The sequence below is a fragment of the Natator depressus genome, chromosome 1, assembly GCF_965152275.1.
Source record: "Natator depressus isolate rNatDep1 chromosome 1, rNatDep2.hap1, whole genome shotgun sequence".
NCBI lineage: Eukaryota > Metazoa > Chordata > Testudines > Cheloniidae > Natator > Natator depressus.
In genome coordinates this window covers 50,159,121-50,177,138 of record NC_134234.1, presented here as the reverse complement: position 1 = coordinate 50,177,138, position 18,018 = coordinate 50,159,121, and the positions used below count along the sequence as shown (strand labels likewise).

The window sequence follows — 18,018 nt, the reverse complement described above, 5'->3', positions numbered from 1 at the left end:
ACTCATCAAGCCCAGCCCCCTGAGCTGAGGCATGACCAAATATACCTAGACAATCCCTGACAGGTGTTTGTCTAACCAGTTCTTAGAAACTTCCAATTCCACAACCTCTGTGGGAAGCCTATTCCAATGCTTAACTATTCTTGTAGAGTTCAATTTTTTTTTCTAATATCTAACTTAAATCTCCTTTGCTGCAGACCATGGTCATTGCTTCTTGTCCTACTTCAGTGGACATGGAGAACAATTGCTCACCATCGTCTTTATAAAAGTGCTTAACACATTTGAAGACTTATGAGGTTCTTTCTCATGACTGAACATGCCTCCCCCTTTTTTTTTTTTAACCTTTCCTCATAGGTCAGGTTTTCTAAATCTTTCATCGTTTTAGTAGCTCTCCTCTGGACTCTTTCTATTTTGTCCACATCTTTCTTAAAATATGGCTCCCAGAACTGAATACAGTACTTCAGCTGAGGCCCCACCAGTGCCAAGTAGAGCAGGACAATTACCTTCCACATCTTACAGACAACACTCCTGCTAATACATCCCAGAACGATAGAGGAGATTACTTGTAACTGGAGAATTGTCAAGATGTATGGTCCTTATCTGTTTTCCACTGTGGGGTTATGTATTGTGACAAAGTCAGGCCAGATGTCTGCAAGAAGTTGCTGGAAGGCAGATGTGTTAGCCCTAGAACTTTAAAGGCCCTCTTCCCTACTAGCTGAGACAGGGTTACCTCAGGTCAATTAGGGACAACCGAATCCAATTAAAGGCTGCCTGAGGCCTTTTAAAACCCCTCCTCTGGTGAGAGGAAGGGGGAAGAGAGAGAGAGACAGACAGACAAGCTGCTGCCAGGCTAGTGGCAGCAGGGAAATAAGCTGCTCCAGGGTGAGTGGCTGTGCTCCTTGCCATAGGGGAAAACAGCCAAACCTGACTGCCTGCTAGGGGAAGGACTGACATCCCAGGGCAACCAAGAGGAGGCAGCGACAGGTATCCCCTTGGGTTTTTTTGTTTACAAGATTGTTTCCTTTTTGTTTGGTGAAGGATCACCCCTTAAGCCAGTCCTGAGGCCTACCCTGAAAATACGACCAAGAGAGCACAGAAGGGGGAAGGCAAGCCCTGCCTTGAGTGGGGCTGATTACTCCAGACCCGCCATCCCCAGAGGCGGAAGGGCTAAGTCTAGCGAGACGAAGGAGATACTTTGCCACAGTATGGGAAACATGCACCCGGAGACAGAGAATTTGAACATAGTATCTGTTGGTCTGCTCATGTGCCCTGGCTCACCTCATGCCTCTGACCGACAGGATAATGGATTGACTCTTTCCAGTTCCTTCTCTACCGCAAGTCAGATAAGATCTGAAGCAGAGGAGGAGAAGGGCAGGTAGCGCAATACAGACAGGAACCACTCCTCTCAAAGAACCTCCAGTTACAGATAAGTAAACTTTTCTTCAAGTGATGGTCCCTATTGTATTCCACTGCAGCTGATTGACAAGGATATCTAAGGAGGAAGAGGATGCAAGGATGTAGACAGTAAGGCTGAGTACCACAACCAAATGAGGCATCAGCAGAAGAGTCCTGTACCAAGGCATAATATCTGGTAAATTTGTGAATGGAGCTCCACATGGCTGCTTTACAGATGTCCAGGAGTACCACCTCCTGAAGAGACGCCATAGTTGTTACTTGCACTCTGATGGAATGAGCTCTTACCACATTGGGGAGGTAGGGGAAGGTCTGAAAGCTGACAGAGTAGAATGCAGGCAGAGATCCATTTGGAGATTCTCCAGGTGGAGATGGCATGGTCTCTGACTCTTTCTGCTATAGTGATGAACAGCCTCAGAAATTTCCTGATTCGTCTTAATCCCTGTATGTGGAAAGCCAAGGCCCACTGAACATCAAGGGAGTGGAGTCTTACTTTCTGTGCAGAAGCATGCAGTTTTGGGAAGAACACAGATAAGTGAATCAATTAGTGTTGGTGAAATTCTAAGCTACTTTAGGGGTGAATTTGGAGTGCAGATGTAAAGAAACCTCATTCTTATGGAAGATAGTGTGTGAAGAATCTGTCATTGCTCCAAGTTCGCCAACCCTTCTCGCTGAGGTGATGGCTACAAGAAAAGCGACATTCATGGAAAGGAGAGAGACATGAAGCAAGTAGCTAAAGGCTCAAAGAGGGAGTTTTGTGAGTACTGACAGAACAAGGTTCAGTTCCCATTGGGGTGTAGGCTTCTGAATAGGTGGGAAAATTCTTATTAGGCCTTTCCACAATATTGGTCAGTGGATATGCAAAGACCAAGTAGCTCTGAGAAAGTGGATGGTATGTGCTGATCGCCACTAAGTGAACTTGCAAGGAGCTGCTAGACAAACCTGATCTCTTTAAAGATTGGACATAGTCCAAGACAGGCAGAATATCCATAGTCTCGGAGAATTCCTCTTTGTTGGGCCCAAGAAGAGATGCATCCTGGAGTTTGGGAGTAGCCAAGGATGATGGTACCAACAGAACACGGTTCAGTACTGGACTTTCTTATTGTGGCTCTGGGACTTAGGATGTACTAAGTCCTCATGGGCTGAGCTGCAAGGCTTGCTTACAGCTGAATCTGACTTCTTTGAAGTGGACTTTGAGGAAGACTTAATATCATGCTTATGAGAGTGTTTCCTAGCTTCCTGCCATGGCATCTGTGGGGGTAGATACTCCCACACCAGAGCTTGACTTCACAGCAGGAGGTACAGTCCTTGATTAATCAGGCCAATGCACAGGGGGTGGGGAGTTTCCCCGGCCTGGGTTCAGTTGAGGTCTCATGGCCTTCTCCATGAGGTATTTGCAGAGACGAAGTCCCTACCTTTCTCAGGTATGGCTGGGGAACAACTGGTTGATACTCCACCTTGACACAATGAGAGCTTTCCCAAGGGAGTACAGGCAGCTCTGGTGGTAGTTGATCGAGAAGGATTGCAGGCAAGAAGCACAGAGTCCTGAGCAAGGTCTGGTACCCAAATGGAGTATGGGTGGGGAGGGGTGTCTGGAGACTAATCTATTTTAGAAGGATAAAATTATTAAAACTATTTACAAACTAGAATATTTTTATTTTGTCGGATGAAGTTGAAGCTGTGGACACTGAAGATTCTGACCCAGACCATGTGGCACTGAGAAGGAACGGGAGAAGCAGCCAGTCTGCCCATCCGTTTAACCCCTCAGTCAAAGGCACCAGGTGAGCCAGTGCCCATGCGCAGACCAGTGGATGCTACTTTCCAATTCTCTGCCTCAGGGCACTATGGTACACCTGTGTAAACCCACAGTCGAAAACAACAGGGACCATCACTCAAAGAAGAGCTAGTCTTTTTCCATCAAATTATTTCCATGAGAAATAAAGAAATGTATTAGTACCAAAAGAATAAATCCCACACCATATATAGGTTCCCCATAGGAATAAGTTTTGTGTGTCTAATTTTGGAGTCTGTCATACACTGTGCCCACTTTGGAGCAGTGGCAAGTTGAGAGTAAAGGCTATGTGTTTTACATTTATATAAAAAGACAGGTGTGTGTCCTGAAGAGTTTACAACCTGAGTGAGCAGTCCTCTAAATACTCCCATGCATTGGGCTTATTCTCTGAAGCCTACTGACTCTTAAGTAAGTCCGTATTGTCCCTAAATAAGACAATATGATACATGCAGAATTAAGATTTTAATTTTGGTATTACATTTTTTCAAGGTGTTTTTTAATCCTATCCTTTTATTTTTATATATTCGGAAATAAAAATGAGGATATTGTATTTGCTTACGTATATAAGCCATATATAAAATCTTTCCAGATTTTCCCCATTATTATTCATACTTACTATTCTTTTATCCTCCTTTGGCCTCATTCCACATATTATTCAAAATGCATGAAGATCATATGTGTGTGTGTGTACGCGCGCGCATATCTCTCTCTCTCTCTCTCTCATATACACACACAAATCCACTGGCAAAGGTGTGTGTTCCCTCTAGATCTGGTTCACATAAAGGACAACAGCCTACTATTGCTATCAACTATTCTATTAGCTCAAGTTGCAGATGACTGTGCTGTGGATCTAAAGGTTCCAACAGGGTAGATAAAAAGATTTTTTTTAAATCAATTTTTTGGATTATTTAAATTATATTTTTCTTTCTAAAATAAACCGGTTTAAAATGAAATCTGAATTTAATATAAAATGCATTAAGAGCCTCTGCTAAAAGAGTTAAAGGCTGCTTTTCTGTATAAAGAATCAGAAGAAAAACAATTAACTTTTGAGGTCAAGCTTTATAAATATGGCACAATAGTCGTGTACTGTATATTAAGGGCTTGTTTTGGTTAATAAAAATGAAGTTTATATACTGTTTTGTGTGTTTAATTAAATTCCAGTTAACATCCTAAAGGAACTTGACACAAATCAAGAACAAAAAGTTAATCATCTAGTAAATAAGCAATATCATTCATCATGTGATTCATCATTTTTAACATACTAAAACTGTACAATTAATAACAATGTGAAAATATTAAGCTCTCTCATTGCTTAAATAAAAGCTCATAGTTATAGTGTTGTGCCCTCCTAAACAATAAAAAGATGTACGAAACTTAGTGTAAAGACTCTATTTAGTTTTTGCCATTAAAACATAGTGATTTACATCAACCACTGAAAATACGCTTTGCTTTAGAAACTGAGTTACAAATGGAAAAGTTGATTAAAATCTATTATTTAAATTGAGGCTTTTCACTTGGTGATTTAAATCATCCCACCCCTGGTTCTAACCCTGATCGTGAACAATGAGGGTATCAATATCATTCCATTTGAGGAAATTTGTGTTTGTTTTCAATTTGCTTTTTAAAAAATCTGCTCACTCAGTAAGCAGGCTGGATCTATGCAGGGGACAAATCAGGGTTCTGCAGTGAAGGAGGCTGCTGTGTGCAGGATCGCTACTTCATCTGTTGCAGAAATTGGAAGGTGGGTTGTGACCGAGGCAAGGGTTTGCAAAAAGAGAAAGGATGTCTCATAATTGGGACAGCTGAATGCTGCCCTGGTGAACTGGATTCTATCCCTGTCTCTGTTACAAAGTTCCTGTGTGATGCTACGCAAGTCAGTTAAATTTAACTTTTCAGTGACTGTCACTTATTTTGTGATCCTCAGTTTCTGGGTGCATAGCTTGAGATCTTGGAGGCTAATTTACACAAGTGCTGAGCTCCAATAGCTGCAATTAAAGTCAGTGTGAAATATGGTTTGAACATATAAAGGATTATATAATGCTGAGCACACTGAAATATCAGTTCTTAGGCATCTCAAACTGGACACCCAAAATCAGTGGATATTTCTGAACTTCACCTCTCTTCCTCACCTCTTCATCTGTAAAATGGCCTCATTACTGTGGATTACTGTGTCCAGTTTTGGGCCCCACACTACAAGAAGGATGTGGAAAAATTGGAAAGAGTCCAGCGGAGGGCAACAAAAATGATTAGGGGACTGGAACACATGACTTATGAGGAGAGGCTGGGAGAACTGGGATTGTTTAGTCTACAGAAGAGAAGAAGGAGGGGGGATTTGATAGCTGCTTTCAACTACCTGAAACTGGGTTCCAAAGAGGATGGCTCTAGACTGTTCTCAGTGGTAGCAGATGACAGAACAAGGAGTAATGGTCTCAAGTTGCAGTGGGGGAGGCTTAGGTTGGATATTAGGAAAAACTTTTTCATTAGGAGGGTGGTGAAGCACTGGAATGCATTACCTAGGGAGGTGGTGGAATCTTCTTCCTTTGAAGTTTTTAAGATCAGTCTTGACAAAGCCCTGGTTGGGATGATGTAGTTGGGGATTGGTCCTGCTTTGAGCAGGGGGTTGAACTAGATGACCTCCTGAGGTCCCTTTCAACCCTGATATTCTATGATTCTATGAAAATCAGGATATCATCATCCACCTCACCTCACAAAGGTTTTGTGAAAATAATGTTTGTGAACCACTCAGATACCATAGTGATGAGCACCATAGACAAGCCCATGAACAAATTAATGCATTCTGTATTTAGAGCAGGTTAGTAATAAGGCCTTGGACACACTGAATGAGGATAAAACAAAATATTGAATAGCTGCTCATTTACTGAGTACCACCCATTGTGTGCACTGAATGAGGCAGGGTTCTTATGGGAAAATAGTATATGATCATGTAACTAGAGACTGTATCCCTAAGGCATATACACAAGGGAGCCAAATTAAGGTTGCATAAACTACCTTAATTCTGGCATTTCTTAATTTTTGAGTGCTTGACTTTACAAGCTTGCTAATTTTCTTTTAATGTATTTTGTGGGTAATATTACATATACAGTATTTTATATATACAATATATACCATGTAATATATGTACAGAGAGAGAGAGAAAATGAATGAATGAATACACATGATGATGTGGAGCAGGATAAAGTGTTTATAATTAGATATTTGGATTGGGCATTACTCTCAAAGCCACAAATGAGTTATGCTAGTCATCTCAAACAAGAGTTGACAAAACTCTTATACACCACAATATACTTTAATTTTTCTGTATCATATATAGCAGGGGTCTCAAACACATGGCCCGCAGAGTTATTTCCTGCAGCCCACCATAGGCTCCGATCCCACCAGCAGCGGCGCGCTCAGGTGAGAAGACAGGGCCAGGGCAGGGATTTGGAGAAGGGGTTGGAACAGGGACAGGGAGGGGGCAGAATTTAGGCAGGGACTTTGGGAAAGGGGTTGGAATGGGGGTGAGGAAGGGGACGGGGGGGGTCTTTAACCAAAGTAACTCTAAAAGCAAAGGCGTGTTTTGTCATTTGAGTGAGGTGCACTACTGAGTGTTTAAATTTTATTAAAACCCCTCTTCACATTACAGTTTTTAAAAAGTTAATGCATTGACTTTTAATAGCATACTGTATTACTCTTCATTTTTTTCATTTTTGACTATACTTTTGTATCATTGTATGAAAAGGTTTCAGTGATGAGGCCCTAGGAACAATGCACTAGTCCTCATGTGGCCCTCGTGGTGATTTGAGTTTGAGATCCCTGATATATAGCATGCATATGTTAAGAGTTTATAAAAAATACTGCTGGTATTGTTTTTCCTATTCTTTGATCTATAAAGGTATGTACCTTAGTTACCATGAGTCCAATTTACAGATCTCAGAGAGCCATACCTGTATACATGATCTGAAACTGCTTTTCTTGAATAAAAGTACCACATTTTGAGGTCAGAAGCTAGTGCCTACTCCAGCTGGTTACTGCAAATCATCTCTTTCCACCAACATACAGCTTCCAATTTAAGCCATGATGGTGCATGAGATATTCCACCTTGACCCTGTCCAGAACTGAAAATTGCTTGTCCTGGGACTCAGGCAGATGTAGTTTGGAGAGTATAGGAAAGGGATAGTACATAACTGGGGGTGGGGGGGAGAGGGGGGGATGGGCATTTATCTGGCAAGCTGCTTTTAAAAACATTAGCAGTAGTCTCAGTGGACACTATTCAGGTGAGGCAGTTAAACGCACATGATAAAATTTAGAACTGGGCTATCTCCAATATAAATCTGTAAGCATGTGTACATGCATGCACCACACACACTTCTAATTATATAGTATCAGCCTCTTGTTTTAATCATTTACTATTATTGTAAACTTTCAATTTAAAAAATATGTTGCCCCACAATACTTCTCCTCTCCTAATCCATCTCATGCAAAAAAATCTCCTTTTACTTTTGACATTAAGTACCTTGGGGTATGGTATCACCTCAGTATTATGCCAAGCTTCCCTGAACATCCAAGACCTAGTCTATTCTGGAAAAATTATACTGGGTAATGTTTTCCCCATTTCTTTATTAAGAAGGATATCCAAACCTGATAAAGTAATGCATACAAGAAAGTTATTTTATTGTTCCCAGAAATAGAAGCATTTTGGTTAAAAACTTACTGCAGCACTACAGCCCGGAAAGTTGAAAAAGGTATCAGGACCATGTCTCTGTGGCATCTGATTAAGGACTGACAATAGTTTAACTGCATGTCTTGGCTGTTAAAACAACAGAATTGTAGAAATGTCAATGCAACCAGTTAATGATATTCTATAGCTTTATTAGCCACTGGATAGTTTTCAAACAAACCAGTAAATTAATTCTAAAACTGTTTTTAAAAACTTTTAAAACAGTAATTCAATTAACATAAATTCAATTTCATATGCCTCTAGAGACAGTTTACATTAACCTCAGGCACTAATGCACTGACACTTAATACTTTATCTGGCCACAGCTTACCCAGATTCCATTTTCGCCTCGAAGCATGCTGAACAAAAGCTTCAACTCCTTGACAGTGATGCTGTAGCTGGCAAGAACCCCCAACATATCAACTAGAAGATCTTCAAAGGAAAATAAAGTTATTCTGAACTCTGAATTACACTGTTTGTCACAGAAATTATTTGCAAGTACAAGCTGAAAATGGCAATTTCATTAAAAGTAAACTTTATTCACAAATGTTAAAATCAAACTGTGGCCTTAAGGATTGTATAACAAAATATGAATTCAAGAATGTCCACTTTTCCCATAAAATCATTTACGTTTAAAATATACATATGATTACATGCCCATTTCTAGAATTTCCAGTTTTTAACAAAACAGTAAATAAGTATACAGAAACAATCTTTTATGTTTGCAGTTTTATCACAATGGGCTAGGAACCTATTGCTGAATATTTATCACCATTGTATTGCACATTTTAGGATGTTTCCTCATTATTCCAGTAGCATGTTTCGAGCATGTGAGAGCTAAGATGTACACATCAACATTCTTTGAACTGTTTGCTATATCATCTTGCAATTTTATTTCTCTGCATTCTTCTTTAATTTGGTACCCAAGTATGGAAACTTTAGATTTGACCACAATGCAATGCCAAACAATGAGGGGAAAAGAGGATCTGCTAAAGTCCATCACTACAAGTGACAAAAACTTCTATAGAATAATTAATAGATGACATATCGTCCGTTACAGCATTTCAAAATGCAAGAAACGTATACAGATAATAGGAACAAAAAAAATTCACTTTTCAGAGAAAATAGCATTCAAGATTAATAAATAGATTTTAGACTTTTAAAAATGAAATATTCATGCTCATTTTAAGGTTTTGGATCATTTGGGGAATCCTGGTTCTTTTCATGTTCTCTTTGCTTTCCCTCAAAGCCCAATACTTCTAAGAATTGCTATTAGTGTCCTCAGATGCCATCATAGCAGGAGGAAGGATAGTATAAGTTTTGACCCTCAGAGAGAAAACACAAAAGCTGTTACAATTTCAAGGAGCAGCTTCCAATGCACAGAGGATTCAGACCAAACAGATTAAGGCAAACTAGGGCCCTTATCCACCAATATTTTAGACATGCTTCTAGATCCCCAGGGTCATTCACCAGTCAGACATCTTTCTCCATAACATTCTTTGTTCTAACAAAACTCAGATTTTTTTCTCTTCCTCCTTATCTCCAAAGAACCTCTCTCCTACTCTGTTCCAATGGTTGCTTTGGGGTCAGAAAGCTGCCTGGGACATATCTTTTCAGCTGCTAAGGAAGTTCACCATATTTCCCTTCAATTTACCAGAACATTTTGCATTACAGCTGGAGGATATAGGAGCAGTTATAGCTAAAAGATAAACATTTTCTCTAACTAGCCTTTTTCAGTTGCTCGTAATTACCAAACTTTCACTTTCTGAACTGAAATTTTTCAGATCTTGTAACCAGGAATTATCCAGGAACATTTTTTAGTCATTTAGTAGTTCGTAGGCAGTGAAAAAAACCTCCTTTTAAAAATGTGGTTTTGTCTGTGTTTAAAACTGCTCTTATACATCAGCAGGAAGGCATAGAAACTTGAAATCAGTCTGGGAAATGTTGAGATGTGTGATTTCACAGGTATAATGAATATCGGTCTGATTTGTCTGAGTTAGAATAGTTTACATATTGTACTATAAGCATGTTTTTTTTTTTAAAATGATTTCCCAATGTTTTAACAGCATTGAAACATGTACACACAAGTACCTTTTTTAAAAACCTTATCTTACTTGATGCACATGTGCATACTGAATGATGCAGGACTCTGAAGGAAAGCCCCTAGAAAGTTTTCAGGAGACAGTTATAGGACTGTATCCTAATTACAGGATCACACACTGTTTTTTCTACAGAACCACTCCCTCCTCTTGTGTTCTGATTGAATGGTACACTGGTGCATAGTAATTAGGAATAGGGTCCTCTAGATCCACGCATCATTTTGAAGTGAATTCTATTTGTAATTCCCACACTATGTGCTATAAGTAAATCCACTGGATTTGCTCTGAATTTGTACCACTGAAAGAGCAGATTATAGCTCTCAGTGAGCAAGTTGGAGCATGCAGTGAATGAAGCCTCATTTAGTGCACAGGTTGCATGGCGGACAGTTCATGAAGCACAAGTTCACCCACTGAACAGTGAAGATAAAAATAAAAAAACCACCTAGGCACTTATGGCAACTTTCATCATAGGGTCCAAGTGCCTCCCAAGTATTTAAATAAAAAAAATAATAATAATGATCTCTTTTTCCTTTCCCTGCCTGTAGGATAAATCATTTGATTAGTTAAGAGGTTTTTTAAAAATGTATCCTGCAAGAGTCGGTGTGTGAGGTCTGTTTGTGAAGAGCTTACTGAAGGAAAACAAAAATCAAAGAAATATTTTAGTTTGAAAGTGATGATGTGTGTGATATCTCTTCATCCAATGGGAGTCCACATCCATTTCCTATCAATGTTCTGCCTCATTCACTGCATACCATCCACCCTGCATCCTGACTGTGGCAGAAGTCCTGAGGAAACAACAGCATTTGATCTGGTAATTAAGGACTGTAACACGCTGAATATGCAGAAAGGGGAAGAGTTGAGACTGCAAGTCAATTTTCGCCCTGACTTTTGAGTACTCCACTTTGCAACCTTAACCTTCTTCTAAGTTTGTTTCTTTTTTTATTTGTGTGTACACTTTGAGGGTTTTTTCCTTTAAATAGAAAAAGAAATTGTGTAATATGGAAGTATTTGGTAGAAAGCAGAAGATCCCTCAAAAATTCCATTCATCTTCAATGACTATGTTATCACACCTCCAACAGAACAGAGAGAAATTCTTTTTCATTCAAGTTACTACACACGTGCAGAGTACATTTTAAATAATCCTCATGATCACAAAATTAAAACAGATCTTCAGTGGACCATCAAAATACATGTTCTAGCTAGGGACACACTCCATGGCAAATTTCACATTTCTGTTCAAACTGCTGCTGAGCTAGAGCTTTTCAAAAAAGCTGCTTTTTATAATAGCAAAATTATTTGCTCCCCTTTTACTCAAACTGGGCTGAAGTGTTTTTATTCAAACTTAAAAACACAGCAACATCACATACACACTGAACAAAAAGCACTGAAAGGTTCAAGCCCAGGACTTTGTAAGTAATAAACAAAAGAAGAATGCCCTTAAAATGCAAACTCTTGGGCCACTTTTATTACTGGTTTTGCTACATGCTCCAGTTACAAAGAGTTAGATTAAATTAGATTAATTTCTTTTGATATAATTGAAGTTAGTTTTAACTTTTTTCTTGCTTGGTTTTTGATTAATAAATCCTAGTACTGCATATCACAAGTCTTGTCTGAAAAGATTTAATCCATACTTAGTATATATACACTATACTAATCCACTCACCATATAGGAATGGCAATGTCAAAAAGCATGGCTTTTCTGAGGTTCTTGTCATTTTATGTGATACAAAGTCATAATAAGTATACCACACAGGTTTAACATGTATCTATAGTCTCGTTTTGTAAATAAAACTATAAAAATGAAATTATGGGGGGAGGAGAGAAACCTTTTCTCCTTATTTTAATTCATTTCAAACAATTAATGTAACAGGTTTTACTTGCAGTAACTGCCACCTAATGTACACTTGTCAAACAGCTTAGGGTTGCCAATTTTGGTTGGATGTATTTCTGGAGGTTTCATCACATGACATAATCTAACAAAAGATTAATTTTTAATTCCTGGAGACTCCAGGGCAATCCTGGAGAGTTGGCAACCCAGACTGTCCTTAATATTTTACATTTACTCTTTAAACTCATCTGAAAGAACCTTAATTCAGTCATGTAAGGAACAGCTTAAAACTTTAACATAGCTCAGTTGTCTCTGAAGTAACACTGAGCATAGCATCGGACAAGAGATAACATGGCATTTCCCTTCATAGTTCATCTGCATGGAAGGCATTGGCAACACAATTTCAGAAGGAACTACATTGTGCTTCAGAAGGAACTACATTGTGTAAAGCTTAAGTTTAGTAACCAAGCTTTACAAGCTGGCTGTGAAGTTTAACTTTCACTTAATAAGGCAATGAGGTTTTCCAAAATTTTCAAATGGATGCATTTCCAGGAACAATTTCTGTTAACAGCCCAGCTGCCTCTATAGCATTATTTGGTGGGAGCAACTTTAGTTTAACTTTGCTTTAAAATAGTTACTGTTTCAGTGCTCAAAATTCAATTCAATCAACTTTCGAGCACCCTAACCACCTGCAGCATAACAACTAAGATCCTGGAGATGAAATAGGTCTCAATGAAGAAAAGGCAACTGTAAATTGTACTTTGCATGACAAGTTAGGCTAGCAAACACCAATTCAGATTTTGCTGTTATTACGAATATACTATCTAAAGAAACTATTGGGTCAGAAGACTTGCTTCATTAGTTCTTACCCAAAAATTTAGGGACTCAGTTTTGTAAGTTCTCTGAAGGAAATTACTTTATAGCTGTTAAGGCCATCTGCCAATAATCTATCTGGTCATTATAGTAATCTTTTGCCCTCAACCACTGATAAAATGGATCAATATCCCTTCCTGTAGTATAATCTTTAGATTGTCAGGGTATCCAGATGACCTGTGACAAACAAAGTTTCTGGGAAAGAGACAAATACCAAATGATAGTCATCCCAATTTTCAATGCAATTGATGGCAGAGAAATGTGTTCCAATGCAAAAGCTGTCATGAAGATTAAGATATTTCCTCTGCCACAGCATCTGCAAAATCTCAGCACATGAAATGCTTCAAGTAGATGGCAGCCTCATGTATCTGAACTGGCTCCACTCAAATGAAGTCAGCTTTTCCCCACTATGCAGTATTTTCTATCCATTTTGTATAGAGAATGTGGACTGAGACTTACGTAGATTGCTGTCTGAACATGACACAATGTAGACAATATTTTCTGCTTGATTTACACCTAACTTTGATCACAGTATTTCAGGAAGTACTGAGAGAGACAGAGCCACAATTAATGAGTTGCAAGAAGGATACCTGTACTTTACAAGCCAGCTTGGAAATATTAGGCCCACCACTGACAGACTGACTATTTTGGAATAGAGTGGAACCAAATCCTAGAACTAAGTTATGGTTTGGCCCATGTTCAAAAGATCCTCACTGAATGCTAGGAAACAAACAATTACTGTACCACCACATTTTTCACCTCACCATTTTAGGAAAGTGGGTAGGAATGATTGTAGCAAAGCAGCTCTGGCATCATCTGGAGTCATCCTGTCAACCTTGACCCCTATGCATCAGCCTACCCTAAGGCACTGGTTATTGTCAGGCAATAGCCTCCTGGTGATGATCGGCTATTAGGTACCAACGTTCATTCATTTTTGATTTGTTAGTTGCCAATGCCACTATTGACCATGAGGTGGTAGTGAAACATCTGCAGAAGCTGGAGAAGTAGAAGCAAAGCAACTAACTCCGGTGTCTCTGTTCCTTTCTGTCAAAGGTCTGATAGGTGATTCATCCACCCATAGAGCTCTCTCATGAAGGGTCCAGCAGAGTTTTTGTGAACAGGAATTGAACAGCACATACACAGGGGTTTTACTAGTGATTGACATACATTCTGAGCTGCAGTGCCATCAGAATTCTGATACTCAATTTGTCTTGTAATCAGATCTGTAGAGTAGTTTCCACTCTTCCACTTTCATAGGAGCAGAGATAAAAGCAAACTTGCCTAAGCTGTCTCTTAAAAACCTTCTCTGAAATGCTGTTGATAGGCAGGAAAAAGGATTCTTAGAAAAATTAATGGAGTAGGCATCCACTCCCTTTACTGATGAGGTATGCCAGCCTTTTATCAATACTTGCAACCTCATGGGTCTTTGATTTCCCAACTGCTTCTGGATCCCAAATATTATACTGTCTTCTGCCATCTTCAGTTACTTAGGCACCTTTTACTCTTTCCCTATGATGTTGGCATCATCAGAGTTACATGTGCCTCATCAGAGTTACCCTTGAGACTATTTGGAAAGTGGAGAACTCAATGTCTTGTTTGCTTTCTTAGTGAAGCAGGGTTTTGTGAGCACATTACAGTTATTGCACTGGTTTCTTATGTGTTTCAGTCTAAAAACCGTAATGTTAGTTTTAACAAAATAATACCCTTTACAGGTAGAACTTGACTGCCCCTTTCCTTGTGTACCATTTTAACAGTTTGAAAGGTTGGTCACAGGGCATATGTAACGGTGCATCTTTGGCTGTGTGACTATATTGATCTGCTACTGCTTGAGTATGTGGTTCTTCACACCACAGAACAAGGATCATCTACTGGCTTACGCATTTACTTGAGGGGCACAGGACTATGCACCATGTTTCTCAGTGATGTTAGCAGTGGGTACCTATTACTGCTACTTAGTAGCAATATTATTTGATGTATAGTCTTGAATTATAAGCAGCAAATTCACACAGACTGAAAAGAACAAATCATTTACAATTTTAAAACATACTTATAAGGACAAAAAATATGCTAAGCACCTCACAAAGGCACTTACTCTGGACAGAGTAAACGGGGCCATTTATGAAGATTTAGTATTACATACAATTTGATATTTACTAAACCCCCCAAGATGCACAAGTCTCAGTAAACACATTTTCACACTGCTGTTACCATCATCCTTTCCCCAACTCCTGTCTTGATTATAGCTTCTTCACTTAAGGAATCTCATCTAAATTTAGACTCAAAATTCCTTTTGACAGGTACCATATTTTTACTTCTTCTGTAAAGCAGCTAGCACATATTTGGGCACTAAAAATAAAATAACCACCTATATATCCTCTCACTTAGCAACTATTTGTAAATCAGCTAGAATTTATGGAAAGAAAAACTATTCAACTCTTCAAAAATTTCACTATTTTTAGGTCAATTACACTACTCTAAACATAGTACTAAAATACATAAGATGAAAAAGCTAACCCTAAACTGATGAAGGCAAGATGGCCTTTTGAATTTCTCCTGCATCTCCCCAACAACTGTAATGAGTGAAAAATTAGTTCTGTAAATCCTACTGATCACATTCTAAAAGTGGGAGCTTAGCCTACCCTTCTAACCAGAGTATCTCAGATTTCTTACAACTAAGAAAACAGGAATAATCTCCAGATACTGAGGGTATGAATAAATTGGAAGCCTCAGACAGGCAACATCTTCTGTAATCCCAGACTCTCATGAGTTCTCATAGATGTGCAAATAAAGTATGCTATGTTTTAGTAGAAGGAAACACAGGGAATACTAAAAAAAAAAGTATTAAAAACTGAAAAGCCATCTGAAATGAAAATTCAAGAGAGGCTATAAAAAGCACAGATGTTTTAAAAGGCAGGCAAAAATTGAAGCATAGAAACTAAAATAAAAATGCTTAATACAGTCCAAAAATACAATATTCAATAAATTTGAACATTTCTAGTGTTCTTAGTTTTTAATCACAAAGAATATTGTACTATTTATTTAAGTGGGCCATAATAATGTAACAATTCATAGCAATTAATATTTTTAGAAACTGAGAATAAGTGTCAGAGATGCTCTTATGAGATATATTGAAAGCTGTCTTATTTTATCACTAAGATCAGGCAGTCATCTATTTTCTTTTTAAAAGAATTGTGCATACTAACTAAACTATTTCAACATTACTTCTAAAACAAGAGTATTTTACAATCTTTGCCCATTACATTTAGATAAAGTTGATTTAGTACTGTTGACTCAGAATCAATAATCAACAAATAATTTACTGCTTGTGAAATGTAAATAACGACTAGGCTTGCAACGCTTGAGTGTTCAGGAACACTGAAGTTATACATATCAATCAGTAATTTATACCTGCAATCATGTCGTCCACTGTACTCATCTTCAGCAGTACCTGTTCAATTAAGCCAACTTCCGTGCTGGTCTGTAAATTACGGACACTTTTACGTAGAATGGCTGTGAACATACTCCAGATTTCTGCTTGGCATGTTACATCACAGTGTTCTAAAAGCTCCGACATACACGTTATGCTCTCTGCATCCTGGATTATAAAGTTCATCTCTAGATCAAACTCTCCACCAACCAGCTAAAAAGAAAAAGAAAAAAAAAAACAAATGTTAGTATGTGTAACGTATAATTTGAGTCTTACTGAGGAGTTGAGCAGTGTCTCTGAACTGGCTGGCAGCTTTACAGATCCTTATTTTAACCAATACTGACTACTCTTTGAGTGGAAAGGGAGACAATCCAAATAAATTTGATATGAAAACTCACATCTCAATGGCAACAGATCAGGAAGATAATCAAGATGGCAAAAGCACAATGGCCACTAAAATCATATAAGAAATTAACTGAAATTTTCCCTCAGTATTGGATAGCACACTTTCAGAAATGGAAACCTCTCTGCAGTCCTCCTTACGCCAACTAATTCAAAGGGCAGATTGACTCCAATGAACAGAAGAAGTACAAGAATAGCAGCATCTGAATTGGCTCAGAAATCAAAATATCTTTGCAATCCTCTTTAGACCAACTCACTCAAAGGGAAGGCTACTCCACCAAACAAGTGCACAAGTAGCAGCATTAGAATTGGCTCAAATAATAGCACACACCTGTCTGCAGCTCTTGGAAAAGAAAGTTGCTTACTCAAAGGATAAAACTGGAGATATGTGAACTCAATGTATTACTTCTGAGACTCCCTGATGTAGAAAATTCCAATCCAATGAGCTTTATTTCTGAACAGATCCCAAAATTACTTGGGGTGTAGGTAAAACTGAACAAAAAATGGATAGAGCCTATTTGGCTCCAAATATAGCCAAAATAAAGTGCATTCACCCCAACCTGCAAATATCTGCCTACATAACTGAAAAAAGGCAATCCATGAAAGAGATCTTACTCAAACGAGGAACACCTGTCATTTTTTCAGAATTTTTCTCCTCTTTTATAGCAGCAGAAAACTTCATTCAATCCAGGAACAAAACAACTCAAAGATCAGAACATTAGAGATATTATTTATACCCAGTAACAATAAAGATACTTGAAAATACAAATATTTCCTTATAAAGACTCCAAATATAGTCTATAATTTGCTAAGAAAAAAAACCCAAAAAGTCTTAAGGCACAATGCTATATGTTAAATGAAAGATATTTTTAAAAGTATGTGATTGTGATAAGTGCTTACTTTCAGTGATTACGTGTTGATAGGGAATAATTTTATGACAATCTAACTTTTCAGGGTTTGATTGAGAACAGTCTGCACTTTCCACAGCCTACAGACTATATAATAATTAAAGTGGCCAGTATGAAACAAGCACACCTTTTTCACATAGGTAGACCAACCTGCATATTCAGTATTCTTTCCTTTACTTTTGGCCCCAACATCCACAATTGTTAATACTCAGACCTGACTAATACTACTGAAAGTGATCCACACAGGTTTCCAATTTAACAACCAAATTTAAAATATTCTAATGATATAATTCAGAATTTACTAAATGATAAATCAGTTGACTATCAATTTGGACTCTAGAGATAACCAAGTTACATTCAAATTAATTTGTTGCTTCAATTATTATTAGTATTTGAATTTTAGGTTTATTAGGAGATTTAAATGAACATGAAAAACGTAATTACTTAGAATTTAAGCAATCATTTATAATGGATGCCTCAGGTGATCATATTTTTCAAAGAAAAAAACTGGAGCACTTTTCTGGAGACACTTTTAGAGTCATGAAATAGTTATATAAAAGAC

At 38.1% G+C, this 18,018-nt stretch overlaps 1 protein-coding gene across 6 annotated transcripts in view; it reads right to left on the bottom strand.

Moving 5' to 3' along the window:
- Nucleotides 1–18,018, bottom strand: part of NBEA (neurobeachin) — an 844,329-nt gene that overhangs the window by 689,640 nt on the left and 136,671 nt on the right. For 5 of the 6 annotated variants that reach the window (XM_074959554.1, XM_074959563.1, XM_074959572.1 and 2 more), the window contains exons 2-4: nt 16,128–16,359; nt 8,251–8,351; nt 7,914–8,009 (exon numbers count right to left, since the gene is read on the bottom strand). The exons of the other annotated variant lie outside the window; for it this stretch is intronic. In XM_074959554.1, coding sequence (XP_074815655.1) covers nt 7,914–8,009; nt 8,251–8,351; nt 16,128–16,359 — 429 coding nt within the window. The remainder of the gene's footprint in view (nt 1–7,913; nt 8,010–8,250; nt 8,352–16,127; nt 16,360–18,018) is intronic. 6 annotated transcript variants of the gene reach the window in all.